Here is a 19,324-nt window from a genome sequence, read left to right as displayed (position 1 = left end):
GGGCGGGGAACATGATAGCAGTATTCCAGCATTTGAGAGGCTGCCACAAAGAGGAGTAGGTCCATTTATTTTCCAAAGCACCAAAAGGCATAACAAGAAACAATGGATGGAAAGTAATCAAGGAGAGTAGCAACCTGGGATTAAGGAGAACGTTCCTAACAGTGAGGACAATTAACCAGTGGATCAAGTTTTCCTTCAGAAGTTATGAATGCTTCATCACTGGAGGTTTTTAAGAAGAGACTGGACAGTCACTTGTCTGAAATGGCATAGGATCTCCTGCTTGAGCAAGGGGGCTGGACTAGAAGACCTCCAGTGTCTCTTCCAGCTCTCTTCTGATCCATAATCATTCATGATGCTGCATTCTGGACCAGCTGTACATTTCAGATGGTCTTCAACCATCAAGCAGCCGCATGTAGAGTGCTTTGCAGTAATCCTCTTGGGACTGACTGTTTGTTTGTTTGTTTGTTTGTGTATACACACACACACACACACGCACACACACAGGGTACATAGATTACCTACCCTCTGGAAATGAATACTGGGGGGGGGAGACACCCCTAAAACCCCCTTGGGGTATGTGTTAAGAGCCTGTTGTGCCTTAAAATGGCTTCTACTGTACTGCCTTAAAATGGCTGCTACTGTACAGTGCTGTGGAGTCGCCATGGTAACGGCTTCACAGTACCCCACAGCGGGGTTCCCTCTGGTAAGGGGTAAAATCCAACTTTGGAAATTTCTGCCACGTTCATGGAAGGAGGGTTGGGATAAATAAATACCAGGGCAGCGATGGGTTATCAGCTAGTTGGCTATAAACAACTTTTTGGAATTTAGCTTTGGACTGTATAATGGCAGTTTTGCTACTTTCCCTAAGGCAGGGGTTGGCAACCTTAAACACTCAAAGAGCCACAAAGATCCTAACCAGAAGCCCCCCGTTCAGTTCTGGAGCCAACCGGAAGCCTGGTTCCCTCACCATAGGGTCTCTTCCTAGCACGGTGTCCTTTTTCCTCTACCTGTCCTAACTGAAAGCCCTATCAATTGTGGAGCCGATCTGCGACAGGGAGCTGCAGCAGAGGGATGAAAGAGCCACATGCAGCTCCGGGGCCATGAGTTACCGACCCCTGCCCTAAGCCTACAAAGGTGGGATAGTAAAGTCCAAGTACTCAATTTACAATTATACAACAGTAAAGTTAACTCCCAGATCTTTCCTTTGTGAATGAATCTTCATTCTTCTGATTTGAAAGGAAACGTTCACTTTGAGATGAACTTTCATTCGAACCTAGTTTCTCTTAATGAATGGAAATCCTGTTTAGGGGATGGCCCTGCTCCAAGTATTTTCTCCCTTTTGAAAACAGGCCAAATATAATCCTTATCATGGAACAAATTATCCACCCTACTTTATGTTATTTGTGAACCAAACTACAGTGGTTGAACCAAACCGTGATTTAGAACAACAGTATATTCCTGACCAAGATTTATTATAGCATGATCTGTTTCCAAAGGCCTTGGATGCCTCCTCTGGCTCCCCCATTATAGCTTTCCTTATTCCTGTCATTTTCTGCTCCAACAACTCATTACATTCAACCTAATTTTGAAAGCTTATCTTCCTACATTGAAGAAAGCTGCAGGAATTCTTTTCTTCCCATAGATTACCAGCAGTAGAATTAATTCACTGCAGATAAAAGCGTAGACTGATATTACTTCCTGCTCAAACATTGAAGAGCTGATCTTGCACATTCTACAAAAAGGAAAGTTTAGATTTACGCCTGAATGCAGTTGAGTAAGAAGCTACTGATAGTCATGCCTCCCTGTGTGCATTTGAGTTGGGGGGAGGGGAGAGGGCAAATGACATGTGACACAACTATGTCAACTTGTAGGATGATGTCATCAAGTTTATACAGGTGGTCCTCAACTTAGGAATGGTCGCTTACTGGTTCCACGTTCTGAAGGAGCCTCTGGGAGGATATTTACGGCCTGGATTCAAAGTCCCAATGGTTATGCCCCCCCTCTAGTCATGTGACTGTACTTTGGGCGCTCAACCAGGCTGCAGTTCTACATTTAGAGCCATTAATCGTATCCCGCAGTTGTATGACAGTTTTGCCAAATTCTAGCATTTACTTTCGGTTTGCAATAGTGACGATATCTGTAGGATGAAGGGGGAGGTTTGTTCTCTGAGCTTGTGGATTGGTTTCCGAACGTTTCATTACCAGGCTAGGTAGCATCTTCAGTGGATTTTAGGGGACATCAGTGTCAGCATTCTTCTGTTTATAAGGGTTTCAGGCAGGGGTGGGATTCAGCCAGTTAGGACGGGTTCAGGCGAACCGGAGGTTAATTTTGCATCTGGTTCATTGAACCAGTTGTTGCAAGGACTGGATGGCTCCGCCCACCCTTCCCTTCCCTTCCCAGGTGCCTCTACGTGGCCTGTTAATCATGCCAGGTCAATACAGGGCCTGTGTGGAGTGTCTGTGTGGGCAAAACATGGGCATTCTGTAAGTTTTGGAAGTCTGGTAACGAGTCCGTTTCTGGCTACTAGAGGGCCTCCAGAACCCGGGAGAGGCTACTTTCACCCTCCTGGAGGCCCAGGGAAGCCTCTGGAACCTTAGGAGGGCAGAAAAGTGGGCCTATTGGAAGTTGGCCCTCCAGAGGCCTGTTTCCTGCCTCTGGAGAGCCAAGGAATACAGGTAGTCCTTAACCTACGACCCTAATTAATACAATACAATACAATACAATACAATACAATACAATACAATACAATACAATACAATAGCAGAGTTGGAAGGGACCTTGGAGGTCTTCTAGTCCAACCCCCTGCCTAGCCAGGAAACCCTTTACCGTTTCAGACAAATGGTTATCCAACATCTTCTTAAAGACTTCCATTGTTGGGGCATTCACAACTTCTGGAGGCAAGTTCCACTGATTAATTGTTCTCACTGTCAGTAAATTTCTCCTCAGTTCTGAGTTGCTTCTCTCCTTGATTAGTTTCCACCCATTGCTTCTTGTTCTACTCTCAGGTGCCTTGGAGAATAGTTTAACTCCCTCTTCTTTGTGGCAATCCCTGAGATATTGGAACACTGCTATCATGTCTCCCCTAGACCTTCTTTCTATTAAACTAGACATACCCAGTTCCTGAAACCGTACTTCATATGTTTTAGCTTCCAGTCCCCTAATCTTCTTTGTTGCTCTTCTCTGCACTCTTTCTAGAGTCTCCACATCTTTTTTACATCGTGGTGACCAAAACTGAATGCAGTATTCCAAATGTGGCCTTACCAAGGCCTTATAAAGTGGTATTAACACTTCACGTGATCTTTATTCTATCCCTCTGTTCATGCAGCCTAGAACTGTGTTGGCTTTTTTGGCATTTTAATTGAGCTCAAAATCTATGTTGCGAAGTGAAGCATTTGTTAAGTGAGTTTTGCCCCATTTTATGAGCTTCCTTACCGCAGTTGTTAAGTGAAGTGAATCACTGCAATTGTTAAGTTAGTAACACAGTTGTTAAGTGAAACTGGCTTCCCCATTGACTTTACTTGTCAGAAGGCCGCAAAAGGTGATCTCATGACCTCTGGACACTGCGATTGTCATAAAGAGGAACCAGTTGCCAAGCATCTGAATTGTGATTATGTGACCATGGGGATACTACGATGGTCATAAATATGAAATACAGTCATGAGTCATTTTTTCAGTGCCATTGTAACTTTGAACAGTCACTGTTGCAAGTCTAGGACTATTTATGCTTAAAACACTAATGCACTAAAAATGGAACATGTGAATTGTCTAGTCATATTTATTCAGGAGTTTTTTCTGTGGGTGGGCAGGGTAAGAAAATCAGGATTGTGGCTATAACTATATGATCAAGACTCCACCCTTTTTATCAAGACTTTTTTGACTCTTCCCCACCCCCTCCGGCAAACTCATTGTTTATTGATATGAAATTACCCTGAAGTTAAGAATTTAATCAAACATTTCTCTAATAATTGCACTAGTCACTTGGAACTAATTATAGTTTTTGGCAGGAATTGTAATAACTATAAAATATAAACTTTATTTTCATGCCCTCTTCATGTTTTTTCTGATGTTCAGAGTGGTTGCTGTAAAAGTATATTGAAAAGTATACCATCGCATTAAAAATCTTTTAATATCTTTTTCAGAAAAGGGAAGCAATAAACACCAATCATGGATCTGAGTATTTGTGTAAAGTTGAGATCCTTTTAATGATCACTCCAAATTGTGTTGGAGCCACAAACCGTTTATTTCCTTATTCCTACATTCTGAAATGAATAATGGATTGTTTGATTCACTTAAAGACCAAATTCATACTTCCATTCACAGAATAATTGCAGACGCCTCTGGCAAATCTGAAGATTTGTAGCTGCAGAGTTGTTTATCATCTAATCGTTTTTTGGTGCCCCATATTACAACTTAGCTAAGCTCTTGTTTTATATGCAACTATAAGATAGTTCACATTCCTGCTTCTCAGTTTTGTGCTAAAATCACAATCACATTCAGTTCTACTGTGGTCACTACAGATAGGTCTCAATTAGTGTGATTAATGAATCCTATGAAATGGCCACGTTATTGAATTCAAAACACCTGAAGTGACATTTAGCAATAGCAATAGCAGTTAGACTTATATACCGCTTCATAGGGCTTTCAGCCCTCTCTAAGCAGTTTACAGAGTCAGCATATCGCCCCCACAGTCTGGATCCTCATTTCACACACCTCGGAGGGATGGAAGGCTGAGTCAACCTTGAGCCGGTGAGATTAGAACGGCTGAACTGCAGATAACAGTCAGCTGAAGTGGCCTGCAATACTGCACCATAACCACTGTGCCACATCAGCTCTTATTCTATGGAAAATAGAGTAATTGGTTCCAGCTTGATGGAAATAGGCAATCATTTTTTTTAAAACATAATTTTTATATCTATATTAATGAAACATTACAGTTAAGGACAGAAAGAATGTAGTTATGATTTAAACTTATGGTTAATAAAGTCAGAGAGTTAAACCAAAATGAAAATGAAAATAAATCCTACTGTAAATTCAGGTTATTTCAACATCTTGTCCTAATTTAGTGTTGCTATGACCACATTCCTGTAGTTCAGTTGTATCAAATTTTTGCTCTAATGTTATAATGAACTTTAAAAAAAAAATATTGTTTTCCTCTGATTTCCCCCCTCTATTTTCCATACATGAAGACTAGCAGCATCTGAAATCCTAATCAAACTATGTTAACGGCATGTTGACTCAATTAAACTTTATCTGGTATCAATTTACAATTCACACTAAATCAAATATTGCATTATTTTAACTCGCAACCTGAATACAAGGTAGAAAGTAAATGGAAGGTGTGTTTGATATGTTTGACACATTGAGTTATTTATAAAAATAAAGGTGGGATATAAATAAATGATAAAATAAAAATATATGAAGCAATCTTTTTAGATTGTTTTATAACAGAGAAATAATGCAGGAATGTTCTCGGGTTATGAACATTTGTTCAGCAAAGTTTGAAGTTCTTTGTTACCTTAGTGCTGGAAAAAAATTGTAATTATGGCAATATCCCCACAGCCCCCAAATTGTGATTCTGTCAGCTTCCTACAAGCCAAGTCAATAGGGAATATTGGAAACAGCGGTCATATGAGGTCCTCGCTTAACAACGTGTGCAGTCCTTGCTTAATGATGAGAACTGGGGTTTATAGAATTGCTGTTGCTAAGCGACGTGGTTACATGATATTGTGATGGCGATACTGGTCCCAATTGTCAACGTAAGCCAAAGATTGCTTGTATTTCGCTTTTCCTTTGCAAAGGGAATCAAATCTGACCCGTCTCCACGTCGCTTATGGGGCTGTATCTGCTTAAGCAGAGGGAAAGTCTCATCTCTGTAGCATGTTTGTAAGCTATCTGCTTTGGAGAATTCTTGGCAACCAGCCTTTCAGCAGATAAATTGGGCTGAATATTCTAGCAGTCTGACTGGATTCATATAGTATTCTAAGCCATGGTTTATTTAATTGGGCTTTCCTGAATAAACTATATTTGGCTAAGTATACACTGAGTCATAAAAACTTCATTTATAGGCTCCTTATGAGTGGGTTTACACAATATACAGAGTGCAAATGAAACAGAGTGTAATTTATAGTGGTTGCAATTGATCACTTATTGGGATTACATTTCTCACTACACCAAGATTTGCTTAACGAATTATAATTGGCTTCATGCAACAAATTATTACATAAACAACAGTTTAGTAACCACAAGTGCTGGTTAACACAAAACCAAGCGACAAGAAACACATGATATTTACCCAGTACACCAATCGAGTCTCTGTGTAAAGAGTTAACTAGCTCAAGAGGTAGCGCCGTTCTTTAGCTATTTCTTTCCACTGTATTGATTTATATAATTGATTTATAACATTTTAAACTGCTGTAATCATAACCCATTCTAAGTAGTGTACATCAAAGCAAAGAACATAAAGTCAGGTCCTGCACAAATAAAATACAGAAGTGGGTTGCCTGTAATCATCACAACATAAAGGCATTAATGGCCAATACGGTCTCCAGTGCCTTGTGAAATGCAAAGAGGATCAGAAGGCAACTGTATCTCCTGATGACAGGTTTTTTTAGGGGAGGGGGACGACGACAGCTATTTGTCCTGAGTTAGATCTTCATCAGGTCCTCTTGCAAAGTTTGGATTGGATGAGGAGAATCATATTTGGCAAGGAGGTTGCTGATGTATTTCAATATAATAGGATAATAGAATAGAATAGAAATATGGAATGGAATGGAATAGAATGAAAGTGTAGAATATAAATATGGAATGGAATAGAATAGAATCAGAATCAGAATCAGAATCAGCATAGAGCTGGAAGGGACCCTGGAGGTTGTCTAGTCCAGCCCCCTGAACAAGCAGGAGAACCTATACCATTTTAGATAAGTGACTGTCCAGTCTCTTCTTAAAAACCTCAAGTGATGGAGTACCCACGATTTCTGAAGGCAAGCTGTTCCACTGGTTAATTGTCCTCACCGTTAGGAAGTTTCTCCTTAATTCCAGATTGCTTGTCTCCTTGATTAGTTTCCAACCATTGTTTCTTGTCCTGCCCTCTAGTGCTTTGGAAAATAATTTGACCCCCTCTTCTTTGTGGCAGCCCCTCAAATAGTGAAATACTGCTGTCATGTCAGCCCCAAATTCTTCTTTTCTTTAGACTAACCATATCTAAAACCGGCAGCTGTTCTTCTTGAGGTCCTCCTTGCCAGATAGTTATATTGACAGTTGTCCAGTGTGGGAGGGCAGGAAGAGACCATGGTCCAACCAGCTCCATGAGTGGCCTTTGCTGAATTCTTCCTTCCAAAAGAAAACCTGTATGGTCAGGATGGGGATCAGTTTAATGTTCCCCAAATTGTTCCATTATCTTCTGATATGGGCAGAAGAAGAAACGTGAAGCTTTCATTTCTGTTTCTCCTGACAAGAGTTTTCCAAAAAGACCAGCTATTTATCCTGAGTGAGATTCAGGTCTTCTTGCAAAATTTGGAATGGACGAGGAGAGTCATATTTGGCAAGAAGGTTGCTGGTGTATTTGAATAGAATAGAATAGAATAGTTTATTGTTATAGCAGCGTCCTACAAAGTGATCAATCTTGTGGCAGCAAGTCACTTTCACAAACCATAGTTAAAATTCATTATAGTTAACAGAGAACTCCTACCTAAAACTCCATAGATAAGGCACAATTTATGTAAATTCCAGTTGCTGCATTGGGCATCTCTGCACTTTCATCAAAATCTCTTTTTAAATTTTTTTTAATGTGCCATCTTGACAATTTAAAGACTGTTCAGACTTGTCTTACAAAATACACAATATCCACAAAATCGGGGCCAAAAAAAAAAAAGCTTAATGAAGGCTGCCCAAATGAATAAAGTTTACATGCTGTCGATTTTATGTTGCCGAGGATTTCTTCAAATTAATTCCCATTGCTTCCGTGCAGTTTTTTTTAAAGATCTTATTGAATTGCAAATAACAATAAAGCTCTGTTTTTGCTTGTGGAAATAAGCAAACAACCTTCATTTTGGAAGCATTAATAATGAAGCTGAGGTATATACGAAAGCAAAGAATTTTAGCATCCTGTCCAATCCAGGTTATAACCCAGGGTTTTTTGGCGCAATTCTGATCTGTCTCTCAAAAGTTGTGTCATAGACTTGCAGTTCAGGATATAGATTGCTCCCAATATAAATGCATCTTTTTTATAGCCAACACTTTCCTGACGCAGGCAGATAACTCCCAGAAGCAACATGATTTTTTTTTTAAAAAAAAATGCTATTCTCATTTGGGGCCTGTTGTATAAGATAGATAACCCATTTTTCACACATAATGAGACAGAAAATTACATTCCAGCTCCAGCCTAATTGTCTTTGTAGCATATGCATAGAGACATTTATGCCTCTTTTAAATGCAAATTTCATCTAGATCTCTTTAAGTGATGCAAACAGAAGGGAAGTTCTGAAACAAGTGGGGGGCATCCATCCAAAGTTAAGCACTTGCCCTCGACTGAGTTACTGGGCTATTGATTCAGATAGTTCAGTACTGCCTCTGTTGAGTTGCAGCAATCACTCGGAATAAACCTGGATATTATGCGAAGCTCAGTCTATGGCTTCATATCCTGGCTTGTTCCATGCTAGTAACAATTTCCCATACTTCTGAAATCAGGAAAGGGATAAATTTGCATATCTGTTCAAAAGAGCTACGGATTTTTGAATGGTTTTTAAATGAATGGCTGTAAGTTGCGCATGTGGGAAGTTAGTACCCACCCCTCTCCTAGAAAAATGACATATTAAAAGGGCAAAATATTTTCCCTAAAAGGGAGGCAGAAACTCAGCTACCTACCCCCACCTTTGTCAATGGGCCATTAAGGCCTGGGCCAGTCTATTCTACATAACAAAGTTCTACCTCCTTCAGACAGAGCCATAATAGGAATCCCAAAGCCCTTTCATTGCATCATCACCCAACAAGAGTCAAACCGGCTTGGGACTCAGGACAGCCTGCAGAGTTGTCCCTGCCTAGCTCCATGAGAGACTGACAGCCAATCAAAATACAAGTTCAAATTCAAAAGCCCAGAGACGGCATTAAACCCAGGCACTCTCAGCATCTCTTCCCTTCCCCCCCCAGCATCTCAAACCATGTGATCCTGTTCATCCATAAACCTTCTTTCCAAGCAACTTCCATGAATCCAGTGTCTTTTTCCCCACTGAACCCAGAAGGATATTTGACAGGGAGAGAGTGTCAAATTCTGTAGCATTCCACAAAGAAGAATGGGATACGGTGGCTCAGTGGCTAAGACGCTGAGCTTGTTGATCAGAAAGGTCGGGAGTTCGGTGGTTGGAATCCCTAGTGCCGTGTAATGGAGTGAGCTCCCGTTACTTGTCCCAGCTTCTGCCAAGCTAGCTGTTTCAAAAGCATGTAAAAAGGCAAGTAGAAAAATAGGGACCACTTTGGTGGGAAGGTAACAGGGTTCCGTGCGCCTTCTGCGTTTAGTCATGCCGGCCACATGACCATAGAGACGTCTTCGGACAATGCTGGCTCTTCGGCTTTGAAACAGAGATGAGCATCGCCCCCTAGAGTCAGAAATGACTATCACATATGGACGAGAGGAACCTTTACCTTTACCTTACCACAAAGAAGGGTCCATAGATGAAATCTCCCCCTACCTGTAAACTTCAGTTGAAACCAACCAGTGAAAGGAGAGAACGTATAAAACAATGCCTCCCACCCTCTACCACCAAAGGCGGTTTAAATAGATACCTTGGTTGATGAGCTTGAAAACCAGTGAGGGATCACCTTCATCCTAGCTCTGCCACGAGCCATCGATTTGGATTTTCTTCACAGCCTCCCTCCAACTCCCCAACTTTTCCCAATTTCTCTTACATTCGATCAGTTTGGCAGAGAATTATCCTGCCAGCAGGGATGTCAAACTTGTGACGACACATCACCACGTGACATATCACAACTCCCCCCCTCGCTAAACTGGAGGTGGGTGTGGCTAGTGTGTGACGTATCTGGCCTGTGGGCTGCGAGATTGACACCTCCCCCCATGCCAAGGGATGAATAGACTTCTGAGCTTTCTGAGCTGTATAATTTCTTTCAAACTTTCTATTGAACTGGAAAGGCGAATAAGGGTATTTCTTCATACTCTCTATCTCTCTATCTTCTTTTCACTGTTGGAAGAAATGTCCATCTGGGTTCAGTTCAGAGGTGGGTTCCTATGCCCGTTGCTACTGGTACGCTGCGCACGGGGCTGGGCGTCCCAATCGTGTATGTGTGATGCGCACGCATGTGCACTGCACCACCCCTGTGACACCCAGCTGCTTGTCGGAGGTCAAGCAGGCGCCACACGCTGTGCGCGGGTGCACAATTGACCAATTGCTTTAAAAACAGGTACGGATTGCGGGCGGGGGGGTCGGCCAAATGAGCCACTGTAACAGTGTGGTGGCCACTGCTCCCGGCTACTACCAGTATGGCCGTACCGGGTCGTACCCACTACTGGTTCAGCTCCAAGTGGGGAAAAAGGCTATTGATGAACATGATCACATGCCTTGAAGATCTTGGGAGAAGGAAAAGGGAAGAGATGCTGAGAGTGCCCGGGTTTTATGCCCTTTCTGGGCTTTTGAATTTGAACTTGTATTTTGATTGGTTGTCAGACTCCCATGGGGCCATGCAGGGGCAACTCTGTAGGTTGTCTGTGTCCCAGGCTTGGTTGAGCCTTGCTGTAATGAAGGGGATTTAGCCAATTTCTATTATGGTTCTGCTTGAAGGAGGTAGATCTTTGTTATGTAGAATAGACTGGCTCAGGCCTTAATGTCCCATTGACAAAGGTGGTGTGTGTGAGAGTTTCTGCCTCCCTTTCAGGGGAAATATTCTGCCCTTTTACTATTTCCTAAAATATTTCATTTTTCCAGGAGAGGGGTGGGTGTCTAACTTCCTACACCACCCAGTGAAGAAGTGGAATGGCATTAGAAGAAATAGTCTTATTTCACTACCAAAGCCAAATTAGCTAACGGTAAACTAACAAACCCTACTCTCCTCTAGCGCTGATGATGTGACGTAGTTTGGTAATGAAATGTCTGCAAGAAAACAACCAAGCTCAGAGAGCACCAAGGACAGTACAATTCAACCCTGAGCTCCAAATATTCTCTTCCATCCATGCCACTTGCTTGATTTACATAATAATGTGTTCCATGAAGTAGATGTAATCTAGAAACAGTGTGGCGTGTGATTAATGACACTTATCATCAATAGTACTGTAATTCTGTTATGTCTGTTTGGTTCAGTAGAGTGTATGAATATCAGTGGGAGGGGATAAGTGGAGCTGAATGCAATACAATAAGCACCAGCATTTTGATTAATTTGCCCTGAATAGTGGAAAGCCTTTAAAAAGGGGGAGAAATGGCTTTCTAGCCTTGGAATGAATGACATCTTTATCATCTCCAATACGATCTGTTACAATTACCGCAGACGTGTAGCTCTTCCTCCTAAAACAATATTAGGCTAAGTCCTTGGGGCCCGTTGCCTGCAAAATCTTGCTAACAAGGAAGTTATGAAGCAATGGTTGTGCTTTTACTGAGAAAAACCCTCGGCCAGATGTAGGAAGAAACAATCTCTCTTGTACTCTTCCCAACAATAACCCAACCTCTTTCAAGCATTCCAAGCATACCGTAGTCTCTTTTTCAACACAAAGGAAACGCCAAGAAAAACGGTATCGGGAATCAAGGTGTGCTTCTTTTCACCAGAGCATGCTGGCCTTTAGGGCCAGGAATTTGTGGAGGTTTCTAAGGCCTAAAGTGGATCACTGCAGAACATTCAGGATGTAATACACCAGGGATGGCTAACTTTTTTGTCGTCGTGTGCCAAAAGTGCCCCCCTTGTGCCCCAGTTTGGGCTTAGTAGGCTCCTCCTGGAATCAAAAACAGGCCTTGGGGGGGGGCTGGGGGGGCATCGCACACCCCTGCGCCCCGTTTTGGGTTTGGTAGGCCTCCCTGCAGCCTCCTGGGATCAAAAAACGGGCCTTGGGTGGGCTGGGGGGGCACCGCACACCCTTCGCCCCATTTTGGGTTTAGTAGGTCTCCCTGCAGCCTCCTGGGACCAAAAACGGGCCTCAGGTGGGCTGGGGGGGGGCACCGCACACCCTTGCGCCGCATTTTGGGTTTAGTAGGCATCCCTGCAGCCTCCTGTGACCAAAAAATGGTCCGTGATGGGCACACATATTATCACCCACCCATGTGCATGTGATGCCTCCTACCTCCCGTGAATGCACATGCGTCTCCTGCATGTACCCCCCACGCATGTGCAGCAGAGACCCGAAAATCAATTGGCCTGCAGGAGACGTGGGCGCCTGAGCAATAGAGCTGAGCTGGGGCGATGGCTCGCATGCCCGCAGAGAGGGCTCTGCATGTCACCTGTGGCACACATGCCATAGGTTCGCCATCACGGTAATTCAGGTTTCCTGCTGTGTTCAGCTTGGAAAGTTTGTGCACATATTTTGTAGTAAATCTCTCAGGTGTGTATTGGTGGAGAGAGTTTTTTTTTTAAATGTATACATGACTGCATCTTTGTGGATTGTTTTCTTCCTTAGTGAGCCATTGGGAAAAATCTTTCATGCCATTGTTATACAGGTGACATACAGTTAATAACTATTCAAAGTTATGACAATGCTGGAAAAAGTGACGTACAAGTGGTCCTCGCACTTACAGCTTGTCCCGTCCGACTCACCCCATCTAACTTGCCATGGGACAATTCAATACAGGAGAGAGGGAGGGAATGAGGGACAGAGAGAGAGAGACAGAGAGAGAGAGAAAGAGAGAGGGGGGAGGGAGGGAGAGAGAAAGAGAGAATTGAATTGAATTGAATTTTATTATTTATATGCCGCCCTTTTCCGGGAGGACTCAGGGTGGCGAACAATTCAAAAGGGGAAAAAGGGGAACATAAAAACGAAATACAAATAATAAAAATAAGCAACAGTCGCACAACCATACATGTCGAGAGGGGAGGGAACTCATAACCCCCAGGCCTGCCGGCAAAGCCAGGTTTTGACGGCTTTTCGGAAGGCCTGGAGAGAGGTGAGGGTCCGAATCCCTGCAGGGAGTTCATTCCAGAGGGCTGGAGCTGCCACAGAGAAGGCCCTCCCCCGGGTAATAGCCAGGTGGCATTGGCTGGTAGATGGCACCCGGAGGAGGCCAACCCTGTGAGATCTAATGGGAGGTAATTGGCAGCAGGCGGTCTCTCAAGTACCCAGATCCAATACCATGAAGGGCTTTATAAGTTACGACTAGCACCTTGAAGCGTATCCGGAGACTGATCGGTAACCAGTGCAGCTCGCGGAAGATAGGTGTAACGTGGGTGTACCGAGGTGCACCCACAATCGCTCACGCGGCTGCGTTCTGGACAAGTTGAAGACTCTGAATACTCTTCAAGGGCTGTCCCATGTAGAGCGCATTGCAGAGAGAGAAAGAGAGAGAGGGAGGGAGAGAAAAAGAGGGTGGAGGGAGAGAGGAAGAGAGAGAGAGAGGAAGGGAGAGGGAGGGAGAGAGAAAGAGAGAGATAAAGAGAGAGAGGGAGGGAGAGAAAAAGAGGGTGGAGGGAGAGAGGAAGGGAGAGGGAGGGAGAGAGAAAGAGAGAAAGAGAGAGAGGGAGGGAGAGAAAAAGAGGGTGGAGGGAGAGAGGAAGAGAGAGAGAGAGGAAGGGAGAGGGAGGGAGAGAGAAAGAGAGAGGGAGGGAGAGAAAAAGAGGGTGGAGGGAGCGAGGAAGAGGGAGAGAGAAAGAGAGAGAAAGAAAGAGAGAGGGAGGGAGAGAAAGATATGAATTGCAGTGGGCCTTGTCTTCCTTTAAGTATGAATCTTCTCAAATTAGGCTACATGAACTGCCATTCGGCTTGCCCCTTTCTTGAGTTATTCTATCTTGGATTATCTAGCGGTGATTTGTCCTGCTGCGAGTTGACTGGGGTGGGTCGAGTTGTCCTATTTCAATTACAGTGCACCCTGTGGTCACATGATCAAAATTTGGGAGTTTGGCAACTGGCAAGTATTTACTATGCTTGCGGTGTCCTGGAGTCATGTGACCACCATTTGTGACCTTCCTATGAGGTTTTTGAACAAGGAAAGTCAATGGGGAAAGTCAGATTCGCTAAATGATGGCGTGGCTCACTTACTGAGCCCATCACTTACTGACAGGAGTGCCAGTCCAAGTTGTGGTTGTAAGTCTAGGACTACCTGTATATTTCTGAGCAAAGAGTGTTGTTTACAATAATAAAACCTACTGTTCAAGGAAGGCGCTGTCTTGTATTTATGCCTGACTGTGGTAGGTCTCTTTATGGCTCTAGGCCCAGTTTGTATCAATCACTTTTGAATGAAGACAGCAGACAGACAGAAAAAAAAACAAAATACTAACTTGGTGAATTGGAAAGCTCCCACATCAGATACTTTAATACTTTCTTTGGAATTCCCTGGGTTGCTATAAACCAGTGATAGCGAACCTACTTGGGTGCTGAATTCCATCTACTGGCCAATGCCGATTGGCTACCACCCGGAGGAGGGCCTTCTCTGTGGCTGCTCCGGCCCTCTGGAACGAGCTCCCCGTGGAGATTCGGACCCTCACCACCCTCCAGGCTTTCCGCAAAGCCTTAAAAACCTGGCTGTTCCGACAGTTCCTGTCCCCGCTCGAATGGTGTGGCTGTTGATTGTTTTTAAATTGTGGTGTTATGTTGTCCGTTGTCTTTCTTCCACCCCCCCCCCCCCGTTTGTAAACACCCCCCCCTGATTTGGTTGTGAGCCGCCCTGAGTCCCTCTGGGAAAAGGGCGGCATAGAAATACAATAAAATCGAAAAATCGAAATCGAAACCTTTTTTGCCTTGGGTGCCAAAAGCATGCGCATGCCCATCCCATAATTTAATGCGCCCCTGCGCCATGCCCCCTGCACATGCACACCTGATCTCCCTGCTGCCCCACGCATGGCTTTCTTGGAGCCTGGGGAGGGCGAAAATGGCCTTCTCTGCCCCCCCGGAGGCCCTCCGGAGGTCAGAAACGGCCCATTTGCCGATGTCCATTCCTACCGGAAGGCCCATTTTTTGCTCTCCCCAGGCTCCAGAGCCTCCAGGAGCATGAGGAGGGCAAAAACGGCCTTTCCCACTTCCCCGGAGGGCAAAAACGGCCTGCTTTTCAATTTCTGGAGGGCTCAGAAAGCCCGAAAATCAGCTGGCTGGCACCCACATGCGAGCTGGAGCTGAGCCTACTGATAGGGCTCTGCATGCTACCTGTGGCACGCTTGCTATAGGTTCGCCATCATGGCTGTAAACCAAAGATGCACTCCTTTTGACCTAAAACATTAGTGAAGACCCTCATAGAAAACAAGTTGCTGCTGTTTTGTGATTTTTTTTAAAAAAGTGGCAGACATTGAGCAGATGTCATGAGATTTATTGGCTTTAATGGTGCTTCCTTGTTGTGCCAACCCATGGCTTTCTTTGTCTGGCAAGGAGGAAATTAAACTTTCTGCATCTTCATGGCCTCTCTTGTTGCAAAAGCTAGTTCTCAACCAGGATGAAATAGATGCAGTTAGACCCAAATGTGCTTTTTCAAGCGGCAACTGGCCTTTCTTTGTTTTGCTTCTTATCCAAGAAGCTTCTTCAGTTCTGACTGAATTCCAGTCAGAACTGAAGAAGCTTCTTGGATGAGAAACGAAATGCCTTCAAGGAAAAAACAAAGGAGGTCCAGTTCCCCCTTGAAACAGCACCTTTGGGTCAATCATGACCTGGATGACTGAGAATCTCCACAGGTAAATGCCGTTAGAAGGATTTCCTACCAACGTACTCCCAATAACACTGCAGGGACTCTCTTCAATGTCTCCTCCCAGAGAGAAGGCTGTCGGATATGGAAGATGACCATGATGAAGGGAACCGACGGGCTGGGAATCCAGATCACTGGAGGCCGTGGATCCAAACGCTCCCCTCATGCCATCATAATTGCCCGGGTGGAAGAAGGTGGATCAGCTCACAGGTAGCACTTGTTGTGTGGGTCTTTTAATGCAAGTCTGTCTGTCTCAACTTTTAATTAGATACACCTGGGGATCGAAAGCTCAAGGACAGAAAAACCAGACATCATGTGTACATTATTTGATTTATACTTGCTTGTTGGCCGGGATTGGTTCTCAAAGTAACTTTCAGTATTAAAATGCAACATATAACAACAGCAATCCATAAATAAACTGGGAGGCTTTGAGTTTTAGTCTAGCCTTAGGCATCAAAGCCAGTTAGAGGGCCTTGAGCCAGAGGTGGTATTCAGCAAATTCTGACCAGTTCTGGAGAACCGGTAGCGGAAACTTTGAGTAGTTCGGAGAACTGGTAAATACCACCTCTGGCTGGCCCCGCCCCCATCTATTTTCTGCCTCCCGAGTCCCAGCTGATCCGGAGGAAATGGGGATTTTGCAGTATCCTTCCCCTGCCACGCCCACCAAGCCACACCCACCAAGCCATGCCATGCCCACTAAGTCACAACCACAGAACCGGTAATAAAACATTTTTGAATCCCACCACTGCCTTGAGCGAGCCATTTTCTCTCAACTCAAAGAAAAAGGCAACGGTGAGCCACTTCCAAAATTTTGCTGAGAAAATATGGAAGGGAGGGAGGGAGGGAGGGAGGGAGGGAGGGAGGGAGGAAGGAGGTGTCCCAAAGGTGCTTTTTCAGGAGGCAACTTGAGTTTCTTGTTTTTTTTTTCTTTTGAAGACGTTTTGCTTCTCATCCAAGAAGCTTCTTCATCTCTGACAGGATAGTGGGGAATGGGGAATTGGGAGTGAATCCTGTCAGAGATGAAGAAGCTTCTTGGATGAGAATCAAAACGTCTTCAAAAGAAAGTAAACCAAAAACAACAACAAGAAGAAAGTTTAGTTCCCTCCTGAAAAGCACCTTTGGGATAACCGTGACCTGGATGACTGAGGATCTCTACAGAAGGAAGGGGTGATTTATTGTTATAATTTTATTATCATTACATTTTACTGACAAGAACGTCCAGTCCCCCTTGTTGCCAGGAAAGTTTGGCATTCTTGGTGGTGAAGGGACCCATTTGCTCAATCTTCTGGATCAGTGTTTCTCAACCTTGGCAACTTGAAGATGTCTGGACTTCAACTCCCAGAATTCCCCAGCCAGCTGGCTGGGGAATTCTGGGAGTTGAAGTCCGGACATCTTCAAGTTGCCAAGGTTGAGAAACACTGTTCTGGATTGATCATGTTGCATTTGTTTTTGTTTTTGCATTCCCACAAGAACTCCTTGCTAAAAATATTTCCTAAGCTTTTCCTCTCAGAAATATTTTTTTCTAAGGTGTCCCAGTAACCCCGAGTAACTTATTGGTAGGCGGGGGGGGGGGGGAGCATGCTTGTTCTTGTTATTATAACCCTCAGAGAAACAGATCTCTGTACCTAGAGATTTAGCAAGAATACAAAAATGTAAGACTCGAAAAATAAGGAAGTAAAATTATGAACTTGCTTTGTTCTCAAAACAAAACCTGCTAAGGGATAAAATCCTTTTGATGGGGTCTCCTCCTGCCTGTGGCAGATTCGAGGTAAATGATGCTTTTCTTCCCTCATCACTATTACTTGTTTTACTAGTAATAAATTTAAAGGTAGAGAAAACCGAACAGTGTTGAACAGGCTGCTTCTGGAAAGTTTAAGACTTCACATATCATATTTTTCGGACTATAAGACACACCGGTGTATAAGACACACCAGGATTTTGACGAGGTAAATAAGTAAAAAACGTTTTTGCCCTCCCTGGCCTCCAGGAGCACTCTGCAGGCTTCAGCAGGGCTGGGGGAAGGCAAAAATGCCCATTTTTGCAAAAAACGGGTGGATAATGGGCCATTTTTCACAAAAACTGAGGTGTTTTTGCCTTCCCCCAGCCCTGTTGAAGCCTGCAGAGTGCTGCTGGGGGCTGAGGGAAGGCAAAAACACCTCAAATTTTGGAAAAAATGCCCCGTGTTCCTCCCGTTTTTTGCAAAAATGAGATGCAGGGGCGGGGCTTCAGGAGGCCAAAATTGGATGTATTCAGTGTATAAGACACACCGACATTTTCCATTTCCTCTTTTGGGGGAGGAAAAAGGTGCGTCTTATTCTCCAAAAAATACAGTACATTAAAAGGACAATGCTAATCGGTACATACTAGACCTTGACTTACAACTACAACTGAGCCCAAAATTTCTGTTGCTAAGTAAGACATGGCTAAGTAAAGTTTTGCATTCATTTTTTTAACCTGGCACAGATAATTGTACATATTTGTTTTTAAATCTGTGCATCCTTGAACATGGATGGAATCAGGGGTGGGCTGCTGGGGGTTTGCAGGGGTTCGGGAGAACCTCTAGCTAAGATTCTATGCAGTTCAGGGAACCCCCAAACCCCCCTCCTGGCTGGCCCCACCCACCACTCCTCTCCCAGGAGTCCCCACGTGGCCTATTTTGGATGCAGGTAAGTGCACAGTGCGTGTGGAGGCTCGAGAGGGTGAAAAAAGGGCCTACCAGAACTTCAGAAAAGCAGCAAATGGGCCCCTTTATGGCCTCCAGAGGGCCTCTGGAGCCTGGGGAGGCCATTTTCACCCTCCTGGAGGCTCGAGGAAAGCCTCCAGAGCCCGGGAAGGGCAAAAATGCCCCCCCCGCCCCCCAAGCATGGTTGTGCAAGAGGCTGATTAGGCCACATCCACCATGGCCACGCCCAGCCAACAACAGAGAACCCCTTGCTAAAAGTTTTGAAGCCCACCCCTGGATGGAACCAAGGTATCTGCAGGGTAACTGGATCTTTTTATTTCTCAGCAGAATTATTTTGATTAGAGGAGTGAAAGAAAAAACTGTTTTGGAGATCTGTCAATTGAAGGAAGGACAGAGGCAACTTATTTCCTAGAGAGAAAAAAATATCTATTATGATTGCACGACTTGGCTATCTCACTGGTGCTTTTCAACAACCAAGCCAGCCAGCCTGCATTCACCAATTTCTCATCCTCCCATTGCACTAGACCACAGGTGTCAAACTTGCTGTCACATGATGTATCACAATGTTTTTTCCTTCGCAGAGTGGGGTGGGTGTGGCCTACGCATGACGCATCTGACCTGCGGGTTGCCAGTTTCACACCCATAGACTATAATTCCCATAGTTCCAAGCCAAGTTGGGAAAGGCAGCAGTGGGCACCTAGTCCAGGATCTTCTGCAAATCTAAAGCCAAAATACTACTACAACTACAATGACCAAGTGTTTCCTTCTTCAACTCAATTTGTCCTGTGGCAAATAGAATCTCACTCCCAGCATTAGGAATCAGCATTCTGCCTCT

General features: G+C 44.2%; 1 protein-coding gene across 4 annotated transcripts in view; it reads left to right on the top strand.

The window, feature by feature from the left end:
* The window catches only part of PDZD2 (PDZ domain containing 2), a 249,938-nt gene that overhangs the window by 148,844 nt on the left and 81,770 nt on the right, over positions 1–19,324 (top strand). For all 4 annotated transcript variants that reach the window (XM_087715376.1, XM_087715377.1, XM_087715378.1 and 1 more), the window contains exon 3: positions 15,874–16,016. In XM_087715376.1, the coding sequence (XP_087571502.1) occupies positions 15,874–16,016 (143 nt within the window). The remainder of the gene's footprint in view (positions 1–15,873; positions 16,017–19,324) is intronic.

The sequence above is a fragment of the Thamnophis sirtalis genome, unplaced genomic scaffold (assembly GCF_051295495.1).
Source record: "Thamnophis sirtalis isolate CommonGarterSnake01/CBP01778 unplaced genomic scaffold, rThaSir2_p1.2 scaffold_5, whole genome shotgun sequence".
NCBI lineage: Eukaryota > Metazoa > Chordata > Lepidosauria > Squamata > Natricidae > Thamnophis > Thamnophis sirtalis.
This window is presented reverse-complemented; position numbering and strand designations above follow the sequence as displayed.